A 19,754-nucleotide genomic window follows, 5' to 3' on the forward strand; every position below is an offset into this window, starting at 1 on the left:
ATCAGACTTGCCCCAATCCTGCTGGCTTTTCACAAGAATTAAGAACTTGCTTCAGCCATCTAGATTGGGTGCTGATAATATGGTTGAGGCTGTTTCTGGTTATTCTGACTGTGAAGTGTTTGATAATTCTTGGCTGTTATTTTATGCTCTTATCTTGTTTATGTTTTTAATCACTGGTTGTATTTTTTCCTATTTCCCATATAAAAGTATTAAGTAAATATTACTTAATAATATAAATGTATTAAGTAATATAAAATTATTTAATAATTGTGAATTTCCATATATATTTATTAAGTAACTAAATGTATAAAAAGAATTATAATTCTGTTAATTTCTGGGCATATTGGTTGTGATTTTAATGAATTGTGTTGCTTTTGCTCTTCTTATGTTTATATTTTGATCTAAACATAAAATCAAATGAATCAAAAGAAGATTAAATTATTGCAGCAGAGCAACTTATAAATGCTGTATGTAGTTCAATGGTATGTTTTGAAATATTTAGTTTTTCTGATAAATAAACTGATAAAGTGTTAAATTATTAACCGTTAAATTAAATATTGCACTTACCACACTATCCCTTAACACTGTGAAGAACTCAGTGGAAAATGTTTTGGAATCTCTTTTAGACCGTTTTGTGGTCTTTGACTTTATCTATACTTTCATTTACAGTAGCTCCCTCTTCTTTATTGTGCTGTACATCTTCATATGCTTCTCATATAGATAGTTCTAGGTTTACAATGGCTCTTGATATCATTGCCATTGATAAGCTATGCAGTTGTAAAGTGCAACCCCACTAGATATTGCAAGAATTTTAAGTTTGGCTTGACTTTTAATAGACATGTCTAAAACATTCTGTGGGAAACTTATAATGGGATATATGTGTCATTTCTTTGTTTGATCTGACATTTTCCAAGTTTCTATAAAAAAACACAAAAATATCTTGTATGCTTGTAGTTTTTTTTATAAAAACTATTCAGAGAAATGGGGAAGTTATACTTTGGATCATGGTAGTTTCTGTATAATCTTCAAGGGCAATCCAATGTAAAGTGAATTATGTAATCCATACAAGAAATGACAGGCATGTGAGAACCCTTGCAATAGATAAGGAATAGTTGGTGCACCAGCCAAAGCTGGACAAGTATTTTCCTTGCCTCAGCCTCCATTTGCTATTTTAGAAGGAGCTGAAAGTCCAGGAGGACTTCCAAATTATGAGGTTATTCTCCTTCAGTGAACACAAGAGCAAGGACAAAATTGTATTAATCATAATGTGAATATTAAACCGAAGTGGAGCCTATATCATAGATGTTACAATACCCTCAAATAAATTATATTTCCTGCATAAAGATGTTGATATTCAACTCTTCCTAAACTTAAATGCCCAGTAAGATTATTTTATCCTTTAATATGTTCATTTTGGGATTAGAAACATATTTAACATTATTTAAAATATGATACCACTGATCTGTTAAAATAGGCTATAGCATTTCAATTTGTTCATCCAACATTCTTGCAAATTACCATCATCTATCTTAGTAACACTACAGCTGTCTGTAAAAATAAATTGTACTTTTAGAAGCTCCTAGAACACATTCCAATAATACTTTGGGAGGTTCAAAAGCTGCTAACACCAGGTTCATATTATGAAATTAAAATCTGCCTTATGAATATAAGTGTGGCCTTTGTTATTCACATGGGTTCTCTTCCAGGCAAAAAGCATGAAATAATAAGTCCACGGTTTGAAAAATAATTATTTTGCACGTGTCTGCCATTTTGCAAATCCATAAAACAAGAAATATGTAAAAAAACCATGAATACATGAAACTATTTACCTTAGACACCAAGATCCAGGATATATTTTCTAACCAGAAATAATTAAAGCCATTTGCACTGCTATTCAGCAGCATTGTTAGGTGCTTCCCCCCCTCCCCCCTAGACAGACCAAGGTTAATTCAGTATTCCTGGGTTTAGTCAAAGTAAATTAATGTCTATAGTTCATGTCTACATGAAAGTAGCAGTCTGAGGCATATAGACAACAGCTGCATACATCTGGTTCTCACAATGGAATGCAGTTGCTTTTCTGAGAAATTTTGGCAAAATCATTGTTACTAGAATGGAATTTTTGCATTACTCTTAGCAGAAACATTCTTTTCATATATTCCATTACATATTGCACTGTACAGTAATTTAATAACCTCACTTGTTAAAAGATTAATATTGTTACTAATTAAGTATAAAAAATAATCAAGCTCCATGATTATTTCCACTTCTTAGTCAGCTAAATTAAATGTCATGGTTTTAAGGTCGACTGTCAAAACATTTGTTATGAATCATGTTTATCAGGTATCTTAACATTTAAATGAATTTTTAACAGTTTCATAAAATCAACCTTTTCCCTAGTTTATTTTTTCATTTCCCTTTCTTTTTATTATTTTCTGCAGATTGATTTGTTATTCTATAAATGAAAACCTTCATAGAGACATTCAAATTATGCAGGAACAAGGTGTGTTTAACATTCCTGGCTAAGGAAGTTGGAATGCATTGTACTACTTTCTGTATAGACACTTCAAGAAGAATTAAGACCAAGAACAAAGAAATACTCATTGATATATTTGTACTAAATGTTTTAATAAAACTAATATTTGCCATAGCAATAGAATGGGAAAGAGAACTGAAATATGCAGCAATCAAAACCTGTCCTTATAGGGGAAAATAAAGAATCATGGAAGCTTCTGACAGATATTTGCAAATTATGAATGCATTTTTTTCAACTTGATTATATTCAGTTTTGAAGCTCAAACCTTAAAGGTATAGACAATTCAAGGTTGATTATGAATGAAGGCAAATATGTGTCCCAGGATAATATTGCAGGATCCAATCTGGATCTGTCATTGGGATCAGAGGTTTAGTCTTCCAAACTTTTGGATTTGTGCTGCAGCAGCGAATTTCTCTCTCACCGGAATGTGTAAGAGAGAAATTCCTTGACGATGGGCTCTAACACGGGTCTGAAAGCTCAGAAGATCAAGGTTGATTATTTGCACATTCTAAAAGATATGACTACTGTAAGGTGGTATTTATTGCTGAGGAACTTTAAACTTGGATGTTATAAAACTTTAACATTTTAGTTTAGAGAATTGTAAATCTTAATTTGACACAAATATGCAGAAGCCACCTGAAGGCCCTAATATAGGGAACAGTAAATATTAAAAGAAATATATTGTACCTATCTCTTCCTTAAACAGGAAAACTAGAAAAAAAATCATCCTAATAAAAAGATTTTACTTTACTTCTGCTAAATTATATTCATGATCCAAATGGTAAGTACAGTATGTCAATGAAGATTCTTAGCCATCCAGATGGAGTTGTCTAGAAATTGAGTCATGGCAACTGGACTTCTTTTCCTGTTAGTTTGAAGCATTCCAATGCTTATCCAAGTAGGTTGTTCAGTCTGAGCAAGTTGGTTAGGGAGACTCCATATAGGTAGGGGGAGTGCATTTAAAAGTTAGTTCATCGTTCTTCTCTTAGATTCCCAATTTTGCTACTGTTGCCTATGGAAACTCTTAGACCACCTGTGAAGATTTAGAGTTAGACATTCCATATTATTATTACAGTTTGTTGCACAGTCAGTCAAATGCTTAAATTGGATTTGGAATTTTTATCCACCTATTAAGTCCTTCCCTAGGACCTGGGCTAGGCAAATGTTGATGTTTATTGATGTTAAAAAATGTCTCAGGATGCAAGCTATTTCAAATAAAACTGCCTTTTGCAATTGACTGGTGCTTATTTTGTCAATGTCAATGGTATTTAAATGGTGCTGCAATTGTTTTGTGATTGCACACAAGGCACTTATTTGTATTGATACTACCTTTGCTTTCTTTGCTTTGCCACAATGTTTTATTTTTATTGGCAGGATTTTGAATTTTGTTATCTTCTCCTGTTCTTTCTGTTTTATTCTGCTGTCTCCAAATACTGTCACATCTACTATCCAGTTTTGTGTGTGTGTGTGTGTGTGTGTGTGTGTGTGTGTGTGTGTTTCTTATCGATAATTATTAAGTCTGAGATGTTATGTGATAGGTGTTTATCTGTTTGAATTCTAAAATCCCAGGGCACTTTAGCTTCTTCATTTTCTATTACTTCCGGTATTTTATGGTCCCACCAGTTCTTGCTTGCAGGCAAAGGATATCTTTTGCAGATCTTCCAATAATGATATTATTGTTGCTTGATCATGCTATTGTTTGTAGTCAGTCTGTACCTTTTTTTAAATGTACTGGCCATGAATTGTTTTCCCTTGTTTCTTTTTTGTTCTTTATAACGTCTTGTAGTCCTGTTTGGTCTCCAGTTCTCATTAGCCTTCTTGATATACTTGGTTCAGTGCATTTTCTTCACTGTCCTTCAGATATATTTATTTATTTATTTATTTATTTAATTTGTATACCGCCCTTCTCCCGAAGGACTCAGGGCGGTGAACAGGGCAATACATAAAAACAAGATACAAAAATTAAAAATTATTAAAAAGTAATTAAACAGTGCCCGTAATAAATTAATACAGATTAAAAGTTAAAATCCGTTTATAAAATCCAACCCCGTCCCATCAGGCCAGGCCAGCTTGTTCAAAGAGATGGGTTTTAAGATCGCGCCGGAAGGAGCGGAGATCGGGCGCCATCCAGAGCTCGACCGGAAGATGGTTCCATAAATCCGGTGCACCCACAGAGAACGCCCTCCCCCTGGGGGCCACCAGTCGGCATTCTTTGACCGGTGGCAACCTGAGGAGGCCCTCTCTATGGGAGCGTACTGGGCAGAGGGAAGTTGACGCCGGCCGCATTTTTCTAGTTCAACCGTCTGATGTACTGGCAACATTCCATGCCCCACCCATTCTCCTTGGTAAATAAAGTCCGTCAATATTGCTCCAAGGATGAAGGACATGATTCATTGTCATTTTTTGGTCTTCCTATCCAAGGCTTTAATACTGCTTGAATCCAGTCTAGTATTCCAACTGTGTATCTAATGACTGGAATTGTGCAAGTGTTAATTGCCTTGATGATATTTCCTCCCCTGAATTTGGACTTTTTAAAATTGTCTTCATTCACACAATGTATTCATTTCTAACCTTTTTCTTGACTTCAGTGTACTTGATGTTGTCAGTTTGAAGGATGCCCAGCATTTGTAATGATCGTCTTCATCCAAACTCTTGATGCTATTACCAAAGGGCATCAAGTTATGAACGCTTGTTCAGTGACCATTCAGAGTTACAAAGATGAGGGGGACTTTTGACCAGTCATCTGTGTTCTGGCCCTGCAGTCACATGATTATAATTCAGTCACTTACAACTTTCCCTGCTGGTTTCCCACAAGCAAGATCAATATGCAAGTCAGAAGAAGATCATAAGTCACTCTGGAAAGTCAAACTTCTCCTGCCATTTTTTACCATGGTAACACTCCCTCCTTGCCCCTCTGCACTTTACCACACTTGTCCATCTGCTATCGTATTTCTGAGCTGTCTAAGGAAAGACTTATTGCGCCTGGGACTTGCTACTCCCTGCTGTCTTCCCCATTGCCTTTATTTGTTGGAAACTAGCAGGAAGTCACAAGTCCTTGCTTAACAAACTGCAATCCTCAATGATGGCAACAGGGACTGCCAGCGTCTCTGCCAATAAGTGATGCAGTCATGTAATATTTTATGACCACATTGTGATTAATTGTTAGAGAACCATATATAAAATCCAGTTCCATATTTTCTTGGTTTGCAGCAGTCTTGACTTCATGAATTCCACTGCAATAGCATACCTTAGTGATGATATCCAAGCTTTCTTGATGTCAAGCAGAAATGTTTGATTTCTGCTCCTTGTGGAGATTACAAATTAATGTAGTATGAAGGAATGAATACATCTTCCAAATTTAAGCCTTATATGTGATTCTCTTGGATACACATTTTTTCTCCTTGCCTCAGTCTTACCACTGCCTGCTTTTTTTGGATATAATTTGAATTGTGAAGCATATTGCTGAGCTTCGCTATCCTTGATACTCCTTCAGCCTTCTTGCCTCCTATCCAAATCTCCCTTCTGTCCTGCCCATTGCTTGTCCTGTTCAGCTTCCCTCTGACTTTCATTTCATTGCACTTTTAGCTCAGTGTCTATGGCAAGATTGCATTAGTGGAAGCTGAATACCGTATTTCTTGATTAATGTCTTTTAAGTACAGTATCAATTAATGATCTAAAAGGCTACACACACACACACACACACCCCAAAATCACATAAAGTGAATATAGATTGTTTTTCTGGATTCAAGAGTAAAACTATCACATATGAATTATTCATCTGCAGTCAATAAACCTAATTATAGGATCTCTCTTGTTGAATAAAATGCCAACATTCACTTCAAGGCTGCAGTTCAGCAATTTGCTGTCCATGTTATTTTGAGTCCCACAGCTGTTGAACTGTTTTGATTGTTTCAGCAGATCAACAGCTCAGTATCTGTTAATTTAGAAAAGTGTTTTAACCTGGATGCCTATTCAAAGCAAAAACAGCTGAATAAAGTTTTAATACTGTAGCCTTAATCATAACCTATAATGCTCTACAGGTGAGTTACATGAAACAGAAATTGAAAAAAGTAGTCAGTCGGGCTGTGAAAAGATCTGGGGTTGAAAGCAAAGTATGATTTGGAAAGTTCCTTAAGCACAAACAGCACCTGTTGGTGAAGCAGCTGCGTCTTTTCCTGGGGTCACGTATGGGTTGCCTTTCTGGTGAAAGGGGGGGGCAGACAAATTATTTTGCAAGAAACTCAGGAACACCTCACATGCCACAATTTGAGAAATATTTGATATTCATTTTTGAATAGGTATACTTAGAGTTAGATTCATGGCTATAATTTAAGGTGGAAATATTAGCATGTTTCCATCCATCCTCGGCTCTGTTTGTTCTCTTTCTATACATTTCTATGCAAATGAAATATCAACAAAATCTATGAAGAGCATCCATATAAGCCTGATAAATTAACATTCTACCTTAGGTTAGCATGATTAATGTCAGTGGTTGTTAGTATTGATATAGCAATCATAGATAAAGGAAGATTTTTGATTCTAAAAGGAAAAATGGGATTCACTTGAATGTTGAAATTGCTAAGCATCATTGAAAGAAGCAGACTTTAGGTTCTTGGGAGGGGATGGCGCAGATTATTCCCATAGAAGGAGAAGTGCAGTGCAATATGTACATCCTTAAATATACATCCTTAATACAAAATTAAACCTTCATTCACATGCTCTGTCTAATATACTGTATTTGTGTTTGCATTTACATGAACATGCAAAATGATTTTTCCCCAGAAGCACCGTAGAGCTGATCTCATGATACCAGGAATAATAATTCATTATGCCAAAATAGCATGTCATTGTGCCTGTTACAAAGTGATGTCCCAATACCAATGCTCTCAAGGGGCATGTGATGTTTATTGTTAATGATCTATACAAGTTGTTTGTTTTATTTACACAGTGCTTCACATTGTTTTATTTTCATGTCAGCTAAACATCACTAATAATGTACAAGTTTTAAATTCTTATTCGTTGACTGATTTCTAATTGTTGATTTGCTGAAAGCCAACTCATTTTGGGAAGAATGCTTACCCACTTGTGGAATGAAGCAAATACTTAACTGAATCTTTAAAGACAGAACTAAAAGGTGGGTACAAAGGATGGCAAAACTTGGGAGAAACTAGAGTTTTTTCATTTCTGTTGGGTTTTTAAAGAAATGGCTAGAGGTTTGTGTATAGTATGAAAAATAGAATAGTATCTGGCTTGCCAGAAGATGATCTTGTATTTGTTTGACTCATATAACTTTCTGGTTTTAGAGCAATTTAAGAAAGGCATTGAAAATGCAATTTAAAATGTTCAAGAATTTAGCTAATTTATCATACGACAAAAAGTTATGGGGTTTTCTCCTGTTTTATCTAGGATGACTAGGAGGGCATACAGGAAGATAATATAGGGAATCACAAAAAAGGATGAGCTCCAGGTTTCACAAGAAGTTATTCTTCGATATAAATACCATGACATGACTTATTGCGGTAGCTTTTATACAGGTTGTACCAAAGTTCAGGCCCATAGGCCAATCACACAAAGTTTTATTAAGTTTTTTTTCCCTAGAGAAAGCATTACTGTGCTTGGGAATGTTCAAAGATCATGTATCAAGTGAATAAGAAACTGTTTAAAAGAAAATGGCAACTAATTAAATATAACAAGTCAACTGTGGGGACCTGACTTTTGATACACCCTGAAAATTTGTTGGAAGAGATATCAAGAGTATGAAAGACATACTAAGGCAAGATGCACCTGAAAACACCTTTATGGCTCTCAGCACAAGAAACTTTATAAACTAGAAGTAATAAGCAAAGATAAATGGTTAACATATTGTGAGATCAAGGGGAATGTAAAATAAAATTAAGAGAACTATTAATAATAGAGGGACATAGTTGTCAATAGTTTTCTTATTTACAGTTATCAGAAACATTTAAAGTAGACAGAAGAATTTATAGTATATCCTGTAAGACAGAATTTAAAATGGAATTGTATACAAATAATGGACATACAATTGCTAAAGCGTATAAACTTTTATTGAAATTTGAAAGAAGGTGAAAGAATGTGTGATAAGATGGGCTAAAAACTTTTGTTTGTATAATACAAATGAAACAATGGAAACTTATGTCATTGAAAGGACTGAAATTTAAATTATATATAATCTTAAGAAGAATCTTTATAAAATGATGTGCCTTTGATATATGATACTGGAAAATTATCCAGAATGTATAAAGGTACTTCAAATTTATGTTGGCAATATGAACAAGAAGGGTCATTTTATATAGTTGGTGGACATGTAGAAAAGCTAGAAAATTCTGCAAAATACCTACAGGATCAAATACATACAGTAATTCAGAGGATCTTACAGGCTAACATTCAATTGTAACCATAACTTTTCCTCTTGGGACTGATGAATAAATAGTTAGGAAAGAGCCATGGAATACTTTTTATATGCATAATTATTGTATACACAAACATGGAAATATTTGGCAGTACCTACAAATGGAGGAATGGTTGGCGGAGAAGACAGATCTTGCTGAAATGACTAAAGTGAATTGTTTGATTAGACAGAGAAGACAATATCTGTATTTACTGGTGACTGGAAACTGGTGACTGACTTTTTGCACAAAAGTAAAATGATTTATGTTTTCGATGATTAGACAGAATAGATAATAGAAAGAAGGAAGTCATGGTGTAATTTTAGAGACATAGAGGCTAAAATAGTTATAAGCAATATATGTTGTGAAGATCAGAAGCCACTTCTTTATATATTTGTTGATATTTTTTTCTTCCTATTTTTCTTCTACATTTTTTCTTTCTGCACTTTTAGTTTTTTTCTTTCTTTCTCCCTTTCTCTTTTTCCTTTTTTTATTCTATATTAGTTTGTAATAGTTCATTTCTTTTCTTAAAATTTTCAATAAAAATCTTATATAAAACTACTTTCAGGAATCTGCCCTAATTAGCTATAACGTACAAGAGTAAATACAGAACTTTTGGTGTAGGACTTGTATTATACATTTCCACGATGTAACAGTACAGTATTTGCTCTACTGGCCAATGATATTGGATGGAAACTGCTTTAATAGGCTTGCCACCCTAGAGTTCTTTGGAAGAAAGCCAGGATATGCATGCAGTAAGTCTTTTTCTATAGGCATCTGAATGTATGTATTCACTTATGGGCAGTTTTTCCATTATTTTAACTTTATTGCTATGAAACTGATTTGACTGATACTATAAGAGAAATGAAGAGAAGGAAGGACATACTAGTATTCAGCTAAACAAAAGTACTTGAGATAATTTATGAGAACATGTTCTAAGATTAATTCTATTGTCATTTGAAAGAATTTGTCCATTTAACAGGATAAAATAACATATGCAAAATTATAGGTTCATGCTAAGTTAAAATTTGATGTTCTATTTTACTGGTTATATACTAGCAGTTGTAACTGTAGGTAGTTATTTACAGAGAAATCTAAAACAACAGTGAAATATTTTTTTACCCCACTGTCTTACAGAAAAGTTCTCATCTGAAAGGCGATGTTAAGTAATTTCTTAGTAAATATTTAATGACTAACAGCATTGTATTTACTTTTTATGCAACTGAAAATGTAATAATATTTTCAATCTATCAAGAAATGTGACCATATAGACCTTTGTTAGCAAAGTATACCGGTACTTATATACAGTCTTGTCTGATAAAAGAAATATAGAGATATACATTGTTCATTACTTTAAGGAAGCTTGATAGAGATACTGCACTATTTTTTTTCTTCATCACACTTGTCATCTTTTAACTATACCTTTTATTGATTTCACTGAAATTTCTCCATTTCATTGTTGTGAACTGCCCAGGGTCATTGAGAGTTGGGAGGCACACAGATTTAATTTTATTATTACTACTTAGTATTTTTAGTATTAGTATTTAGCATTAGTATTGTATTTTGTTTTAGTATTAATGTTTAGTATTTTTCTTATGGCCATTTTTATATGTAGATTTTTGATTTTGATATAAATATACAAGTAATCCTCAATTTATAACCATTTATTTAGCAACCATTTCAAATTATTATGGAAATGAAATAAGTGACTTGTGACCAATCTTTATACTTATAACCATTGAGGCATCTGCATAGTCACACAATCAGATTTTGGGCACTTGGCAACCAACATGTATTTACAACAGTTGCAGTATTCCAAGGTCACATGATCCGCATTTGTTGTCTTCCCAGTTGGTTTCCAACAAGTAAAGTCAATGGGGGGAAACTGGATTCAATTAAGAACCATGTGATTCACTTAACCACCATGGCAAAAAAAAGATCTAAAATCTGCACCGCTCATTTAACTGCCTTGTTTAGCAATGAAAGTTTGGATCCGTATTATGGTTGTAAGTCGAAGACTATCTGTAGATTGTGGATATTTATGGGGAAGCTGAGAGGCAATAAATTCCTTTATGTCTTCATTAAGTGAGCATCATGTGACCGCAACTTGCACTATTATTTTTGATTTCTTTGTTGACTGCATGTTGGAAGCTGGTTGTGAAATGCATAAATGGTGATCATGTCGGCATCAACCTCCCTGCCGGCATCAACCTCCCTGCGCCCTATGCGTTCCCACAGAGAGGGACTCCTCAGGGTGCCACCAATCAGAGAATGTCGATTGGTGGCCCCCAGGGGGAGATCCTTCTCTGTGGGCGCTCCGGAACTATGGAATCAGTTACCGGTAGAGCTCCGGATGGCGCCCGATCTTCGCTCCTTTCGCCGCGATCTGAAAACATTTTTATTCGAACAAGCCGGCCTGGCCTGATGGGGGATTGGTGGGGTTTTTATTGCTGTACTTTTGGGGTTTTTATAAATGTATTGTATTAATTGTTTTTTAATGGGCAACTATTTAATCTTCTTTTAATATTTGTAATTTCGCATTTTATTCTTGCCCTGTTCACCGCCCTGAGTCCTTCGGGAGAAGGGCGGTATAGAAATATTAATAAAATAAAATAAATAAAAATAAAAATAAATGTGACATAGGATGCTGTAATACTTATTAATGTAAAGACTGGTTGTAAAGTTACTTTTTCAGTGCCATCGTAACTTTGAATGGTCACTAAATAGCACAATTGATATGTGACATCTATCTGCACTTGTGTAAGCTTTCACGGTTGGTATCAATAAAGTAGCAATGAGGTTCTGGGCTGAAGGACCATAATCTGATTTTATGGTGGCCTGACATTTCACTGGCAATTCAGAGGCAGAGTGAGCAGCTTTATTGGGCTAGGCTGTTGTATTTTAACCTGACGAGCTGATCTCTGAATGGTCCATGTTGCAGGAATACAAGAAAATAGACAAATCACAAGTCTACCCCACAAAGAACTAGTCAACAGCTTGATTCAAGGACTGGCCAGTTAGGAGCTGGTTCTCATGGAATGTCTTCAAAATGAACCAGTTGGAAGTTTTAGATGAGGAACCAATTAGGAACCAATCTCAAAGATCATAACTACATGAGAATCAATAGAGTTAATGAAAATAAAATTTTCCTTTAAATCTAATTATCTTTCCAAAGCAATAACAATTGAAAAAGTCTCTGTCTTTCTCTCACTAAGGCCTTTTGACTTCCTGATATGAAATGTATTTGCATTATCAGTTAAACCTTTCTGCATATATGGTTGCTTCATCTATTAAAAATAGAGGCAGGTTCTTATCGGATATTGGTTGGCATTGTTCCATTCACACCAGCTGTCTCATAAGATTTGCATTTGGTACTTTTGAATTATATTTAGCCACTGTAAATTAATATTTAATAAGAGTAAAAGGCAGTGTAAATAATTTCAGAGTGTAAACTAAGGCATCTGTGGCCTTCCCAGTACAATTCTTCCAGTTTCTCATGTAATCCATAGGCAATTTAAGGAAGCTATTCCACCACTCCCCGACCCCACTCCAGTGCAGCTATGGTGGCTACCCATGGGGGAAAGGTTGAATGGAAATAACAAGTTTTCCTTCCCCCTAAGGTATTAAAATTGCTTCTGTTGTGAAGGTTATTTTAAAGGCTAATGATTGTACAGAAGTGATTTTTGAAAAGAAGGATTGTTCCCATGAGAGGAGGGGTTAATTCACTACCCCATGTTCTGACCATCTTTTAGAAAATTGCTTCTGAATGTGTGAAGTCTATAAAAGCTTCACTGCGGTGTTTGCAGAGGAGCATGTGTTATGTGTTCCTCTACTTGAGGGCTAGAAGGAAAGAAAGAAAGGATATAATATAAGTCCACTACTGGTGCGAAAGTCCTAGTATGATTGTTGGAAGTTGGTTGGCTTGATATTGGCTCTCTGTCCTTTCTTGCTCGAAGCTGAAGTCATGGGTGAAAAAAAGAAAGTGAATAGCACTGTTTCACAAATGATTGCACAAAAGGTTATAGGAGTAATTTATCCTGCGATAATTATGCAATAAATTCTTCAGCATCTTTTACAAGTAGAAAAACTGCCTTTGACATTTAGCTTATAGCACTATCACACACCATGTAAACTCCTAAAGTGAGTATAAGTTAGCTACAGTACTAAATAATTGGTTTTATTCCATATCCTGTATACTTTGGCTTAGTCATTGCGCTCTTGAATGATCTATCTATATCTCTCTATCTCGATATATCAGAGTTCCCCAACCTTTTTGGCTTTACAGGCCAGCGGGGGGAGGAGGGAGAGGGGATGGTGCCACCACTCGTACAAATGGAGCGTGAGCACCCTTGTTCACTTGCCCGTGACTTCTGCAGCCCAGTTCCGAACAGCTCAAGGCCCAGTAGTGGCCAGGGCCCATGGATTGGAGAACCCTGCTATATATTATTCTATAATCTATATCTATATATATCTACCTATATTGATCTATAAGTTATAGATAGTTCTATATCTATCTATATTCTACATTCTTAGACAGTGTGCTCTTGTGCTCTTGATATCTATACACTTGAATGATCTATATCTATTTATATCCCAACTTCCTTTCTGTAATAAAGTTGAGAGGATCTCCCTAAATCCTTTGGATATATGCTTGATTTTATGACAAGAAATGTATATTTCTTGAAATATTTTTAAAAAAAAACTCATCAGAAGCAGAATTCAGTGGGCTGAAGTCTTCCCCTCTTCTCTTTCTGGTTCCACCGTCTTGGTGGGTGAACTGTTAGTTAGCTGCTGTTAGTTTTAGCAAGTTTGTTTGGGGAAACTCCTTGTGAAATCTGCCTACGATAGCAAGATACATAAAGATATGATTCTGTGAATTGAAGAGAGGTTGTAGGCAGCCTTGCACTATTCTTGGCAGCTACCCAGATATGAACCATCTTGCACTTTTAATTTTAATTAGTCCTTGAGAAGATAAATGTTTTCTTTTGACATAGTATAATTGTTATTGTTATTAAAATAACTTGTCAATTGAAACTTGAATGTATTTGTTGGAAATTTCACTTCTGTGTTTCGAATAACTGAGATAGTATAGGTTCTCCTGCTTGAGCAGGGGGCTGGATTAGAAGACCTCCAAGGTCCCTTCCAGCTCTATTCTATTCTATTCTGTTCTGTTCTGTTCTGTTCTGTTCTGTTCTACAAACTTTCTTTTCATTATGGTTAATATAATTTTCATAGAATTCATTTTATGCTGCTGTTTTTAACTTTTTAGATTGTGTATGTGTGTGTTATCTAGTCAGTCTTGATTCAGGGTAAATGCTTGGAAATGTTCATGTAGCTTCTTGGTAGTTTAAAAAACATTTTGTAAGTGATCTTAGAACAACATTTGCTTTGAATTGTAGCATATAAATGCTATTCAGTGTTTCATACTAGTTTAATAATCTAATCCTGTTCATACTCAAGAATAAGCATGGATGATTTATCTCAACAAATGTGGAAATTTTAGTCACAGTATAAACTGTAACTTTCTTTGAGGCTGTGCAATTTCACACTTCTTTTGACACTGTTAAAAGGACACCCTCTGTGTTGTGTCTAAAGGAATTGATATTGTTTCTCTGTGTGATTTAGGACCTTTGGTTACAAAGCAAATGCTTTTATCATTTATTCTGTGTTATCTCAGTGTTACCTAATACTTAGGGAAGAAATGCTGCCTTCTGTATGATAATATATGTTGTTGGTATGCAAGAGTTGTTTACGCAGGGCTATACAAGCACGTCTCATGTGCTTGGAGTGCATGAAGTAGTTTTGCTAATCTGTCAGTATAGTATGTGCTTGTGGATAAATATAGACTGGCAGCTACTCTGCAAGTTGTAGATCATCATCATACACTGAGGCTAAAAATTACCTCTTTGGTTATGGAAAATGTGTTCTGATCAGGAAGCTGCAGGTTGCCGTCATTTAAAACCCCCAAGTCCTAGCTTTGAATCTGAAGTTAATAAAAACTTCTGTAACAAAATGACTGAGCCAGGGACATGAAACACGTCATTTTTTTCTCAGCTATAGAAACAAATAAATTTTAAGATCAGGACATTTTTTGATATTGTGAACCTCATGGAGATTTCACTGGCCTGCTGGCGGCGATCCAGTGTGATCAGCTTAATAAAAGGACTTGGTAGGTAAAAAAAAAGAAAAAAACCTCTTTCCATAAGTTTGTATTTTAATTTGATTTATTAGAGTATTCTATATTTAAGAACCAAATATATATAAGTTTATAGATATAAATGTGGGCAAATAACAAGAATCGTGCCTGCTTTTGGTAAGTTCAATTTTTACCTGGTATTTCTTTCTTTACTGATTTTGCTTTATAATCAAAGGAATATCTTTGGTTTTATTGTGTATTTGAAAAGCTATGGAAAGGGCATCACTATTTATCTTGAATTCTTTTAATGCATGTGTCATGTGTATACTGTACTATTATCCTATCTGCTGTATTTAATTCTAATTATCATAAAGTACGCAACACTATAATACAGGAAGAAAATTTAGTAGCAAAGGATTGAGAGTCAAGAATGAGCCAGGAAACCTATTTATTTAGATATTTATTTTTGGCAAGGGAAAAATAATTGATGCATAACCACAGGAACAAGATATTTATGTTTCATTTTTCTTAATTTTAAGTTTACGAATGGATCCTTAAATTGTAACTGTGTTAAGTACATGGTATACTAATACTTGTTGCCATTTGTGGTATTCCTTGAGTGGAGAAACAGTTGAGATTAAGAAATTTTCTTCAATATAAATAAAATTAAATGGTGACCCTAAAAATCTCAGAATCATGTATGTTATATTAGTTCCCAGAGAACATTCAGCAACAACTTAATTGTTTTGATTCTTTGGAAATTGTCTGTAGTATTTAAGATTTTTGATATGGGAAGATTAAAGCAAGACTTTAAATTCAAAGGCTAAACAATTCCTTAAGTAGTTACTATAGGATTAAAAATATGAATTACCAATTCAATTTTGTTTACATTTAACCTTAACCTGCCCTCTCATTGTCAGTGGATACTGTGTTACTTTCAAGAATAATGGTTGTTGATGATGCTGTATATCTGACTCACTTGTTGATATTACAGTTGAGGGCACTGCCAGCCTAAAAGAAATGGAGTTGTTAAAAGAAACTGGCTATGTTTCATACATAGAATGAAGGTGCTATGTTTTGATAGTTTGCACTGGCCACAGATTTTTACATTTAAATAAATATTGATGAACTATATTCAGTAAATGGTAGTTTATTATGCTGATATGTATTGGAATAATGTTAGTTTAAAATATGCAGGGTTAAAAATAGTATCTATATGATAAAGCTTGAATTGTATCCTATATTATTTGGTATGGAAGAATAAAATTACTTTTTCTGTTATGTAAACAAAAAGTGACAAAAATTAATTTGTATGATGTCCTCTTATATTAGCTTGCATTTAATCCAACTAGGAAAAAATTAAGAATTAAGTCAATCTGCTTCTGATTAATATTGACTACTGTGCAAAATCAGAGTTAAATGTACTAACTATATTTTGCTTCTGGGGATTATTATGAAAAATATGTAGCAGCTTAAAGAAATATTGCTTGTTTGGACAGCATCCCAGAGGGAGGGTATCATCTAACATTAAATTCAACTTTCAGATATGATGAGTAGCTGTCAGGTTTATTTATCAATATTTAATATTCCCATCAGTATTCACCTAGGCAAATATTCAGTCTGGCACAATATTTTATTTTGCCATCTAAAATCCTGATTTCTTTGGGTTCATACAGTTAATATGATTTATTCTTCTTTTTCGCTCATTCTGCACTGTTACATTCTCATTTGTTGTAACGAGTTATTTCCAGCCAAATCTTACACATTTTTGGAAGCAGCTCCTCATGTGGAGTTATGTGGAGCTCACTACAACCACTAATTAAGAAAGCTTCTTATAAAACCTTTTCCAAAGATGCAACTGCATATAACCTTAGTGACAGCATTATATGATGGCATAATTATTTCTTAATGAAATATTAGGAGACAACAGTAGAAGAGAGACTGTTGTTCACAAAAGATTGCACAGGGAACTCTACCTCCCCTTGACTGGGATTCTCCCTGTAATATAATTAGCTTATTTCTGTGTATTTGTGTGATGTGTGAGTATTATGTTCTTGTGGTTATACATACAGACACACAGGAAGGAAACTGACTATGATACTTTGAGTAAGGCAGTTTCAGGTTCTCTGTATGCTTATGTCTACTTTGTGTTCTGCATTTTAGAAGACAATGCCATTGCCTAATATTTAATTTTAACAACTTTACAATGTCTTTACATATTCATATTAAAAAAATATTAGGCTTTACTCCTTTCAACATCTTAATAATCTACACTTTGTAAGATCCTTAATAAGATTAAATAGTCTATATTGGAATAAAATCATTTTATGATCTAAATTATGTTTTATTAAGTGTACATTGCATCTTTAATTTTCAGCATCTCCAGTGGGTAACGGATACATTAAACCACCTGTCCCTTCTGTTTCTGGCACACAAAAGGAAAAGGGTCCTCCAACCATGCTACCTATCAATGTTGATCCAGATAGTAAGCCCGGAGAATATGTCTTGAAAAGTTTATTTGTTAACTTTACCACCTTGGCTGAACGAAAGATCCGCATCATCATGGCAGAACCTCTGGTAAGTCAAAGAAAAATTAACATTTCAGCATAGAATTAACTAAAACTAATTTGCAATCAATTTGCTGGAATCTCTTGAACCAGTGGAATATTACTGTTCTACTCAGTGAGGGGATTAAAGACCTGTAATAGAGCAACTCCACTAAGATAAGAAATATGTATGGAATCTACTTGGGAAATGTATTTCTTTGCCCACCTCAGTGGATATGGGGAATATAATTCTAATATGTTGACAAAAATGATTAACCAGATATTTTCATTCAATTGTATTTTTGCTGTAATAATGTAATTCTTCTGATATATTGTTAAACAATGAAACTATTTGGCTTAGCTTGGACTTTCTGGAAATATTTTGGTAGAATGAGTGAAAAAGCAATAGAAAACCAAGAAAGGCAAAGAAACCCTGAGGAAAAAGTGGTCTCCTCTTGAATGTAAGAACAGGAGAGGGGGACAGAGGAGGAAAGAGGTGTATGCCTGTGACTGAAATTTCTTCGACCAGTTTTCATGTGCTCTGTCAGCTCTTGGGGCAAGGGGAGAGAAGTGGCAACAATATATTGGCAGACTATGGGTGTTACCAGGAACACTGCCTCATACATTTGACTGATATTTATGAGGTTGGTTTATGGGCGAAGTAGAGAGTGCTGCTCTTTTACCATTCTTCCATTTCTGTAGAAGCCTCTTGATGTCACTAATATCATAGGTGTGGATTCGCCCAGGCTACTGACTTTTGGAAATGTTTGCCTCCTCTTTCTGGGTTCAAAGGAATTTCTGGCTGTCATGATAACTGTCAGGACCCACCCCAAACCACGTCTTAGGAAGACAAAATTCTTGGAGTCAAATCTATTCCAAAAAGAATCTTTACTATGACATGCTTGGTTGTAGGAAACGAGACAGGACTTAATATTATTCCATGAAGTAAACCCTTATAAAGAGTTCCCGGTTTAACCCCCCTTAACCCCATTTGGTCAGTCCCCCATCCTTTATCTCGTATCATCCCTCTCGTGGGAAAAAGGAACTTAGGACCCTTCATGTTTATTGCTCTCTTCCGTGACAAAAGCCAGATGCTAGCCCCCCCTTTTGTTTCCCCAGTTCAAAAGGGTTCTCCTTTCCTTTGAAATGCCTAATACCGGTTCAATACACACCTATTCTCTTCTCTTCGGGAGATGGCAGAATCCATAGAATAATGTTTGAAACATTCCATTTATGAATATGATATAAATGGATTCTGACAATAACTATGGGCTTGGGCATCACTGGCCTGATTTATATACAGTATCTGGTTTTTATCTTGGACCAGATAAAATGTTACTTGGTTCTTATGGACTTTTCCACATATCTCTTGTGTAGACAGACCACCTTCTTATGGTGATGGATCTAACTGAAGCCAGCAATGTCTGTAGCATTTCAGTGACTCTTAATGGGTCCATAGGGTTTCCAGATGACCCAGTTATCTTGTGGACAACTCTGTCAGATGCCTTGTTAGACAACCAAGGTTCTCAATAGGGTTGCTATTCCCTGACTGCTGATCCTGTGGAAATTATTGATTCTCTGAGGAGCTTCAGGAAATGAAATTTGTAAAATAACATCAAGTGATCCCAGTAGAAAACAAAAAGTCAGAGTAACTAGATTCAGGTATGAGATTTAATTCAAGCCTATTCCATGACAATAAGGTAAATATCTAGCTTATGACTGTGCTTGTGAGATACTTTTAAAGTAACACTTAAAATATAATGGAAGAATCTATACCTTATTCATCCTCCTGGAAAAAAATTAATGAATTTTGGTTAGCGTTTTCATGGTCCAATGACATGGTTCACACAACTTTTTCATACTGCCATTTTCTTTGACCATATGGAGTAACTGTATAGAATATCAACCTTATCTATTAATCTATTAGAGAGAAATGAATAATTTTCTAATAATTTGGGAGCACCCTATCTTATATAGTACAGGCTTTAACATGATGGTGAACCTTTAGGCACTTTTCATATAGTTATTCTGTTCTATGTGAAAGGAGACTGTTTTACTGATGACTTCATGCCTATAGGGAGCAAAATGCTTCTCATTCCTGAAGATTTTAAAATCTATTTCTTTCGGAATAG

The 19,754-nt window shown here is 34.7% G+C and overlaps 1 protein-coding gene across 1 annotated transcript in view; it reads left to right on the forward strand.

Moving 5' to 3' along the window:
- Positions 1 to 19,754, forward strand: part of FRY (FRY microtubule binding protein) — a 140,549-nt gene that overhangs the window by 5,409 nt on the left and 115,386 nt on the right. Inside the window, exon 2 of the mRNA XM_081327598.1 lies at positions 17,454 to 17,653. Within this exon, the coding sequence (XP_081183724.1) occupies positions 17,454 to 17,653 (200 nt within the window). The remainder of the gene's footprint in view (positions 1 to 17,453; positions 17,654 to 19,754) is intronic.

This window comes from Vipera berus (assembly GCF_964194415.1).
Source record: "Vipera berus genome assembly, chromosome: 4".
NCBI classification, from domain to species: Eukaryota; Metazoa; Chordata; class Lepidosauria; order Squamata; family Viperidae; genus Vipera; species Vipera berus.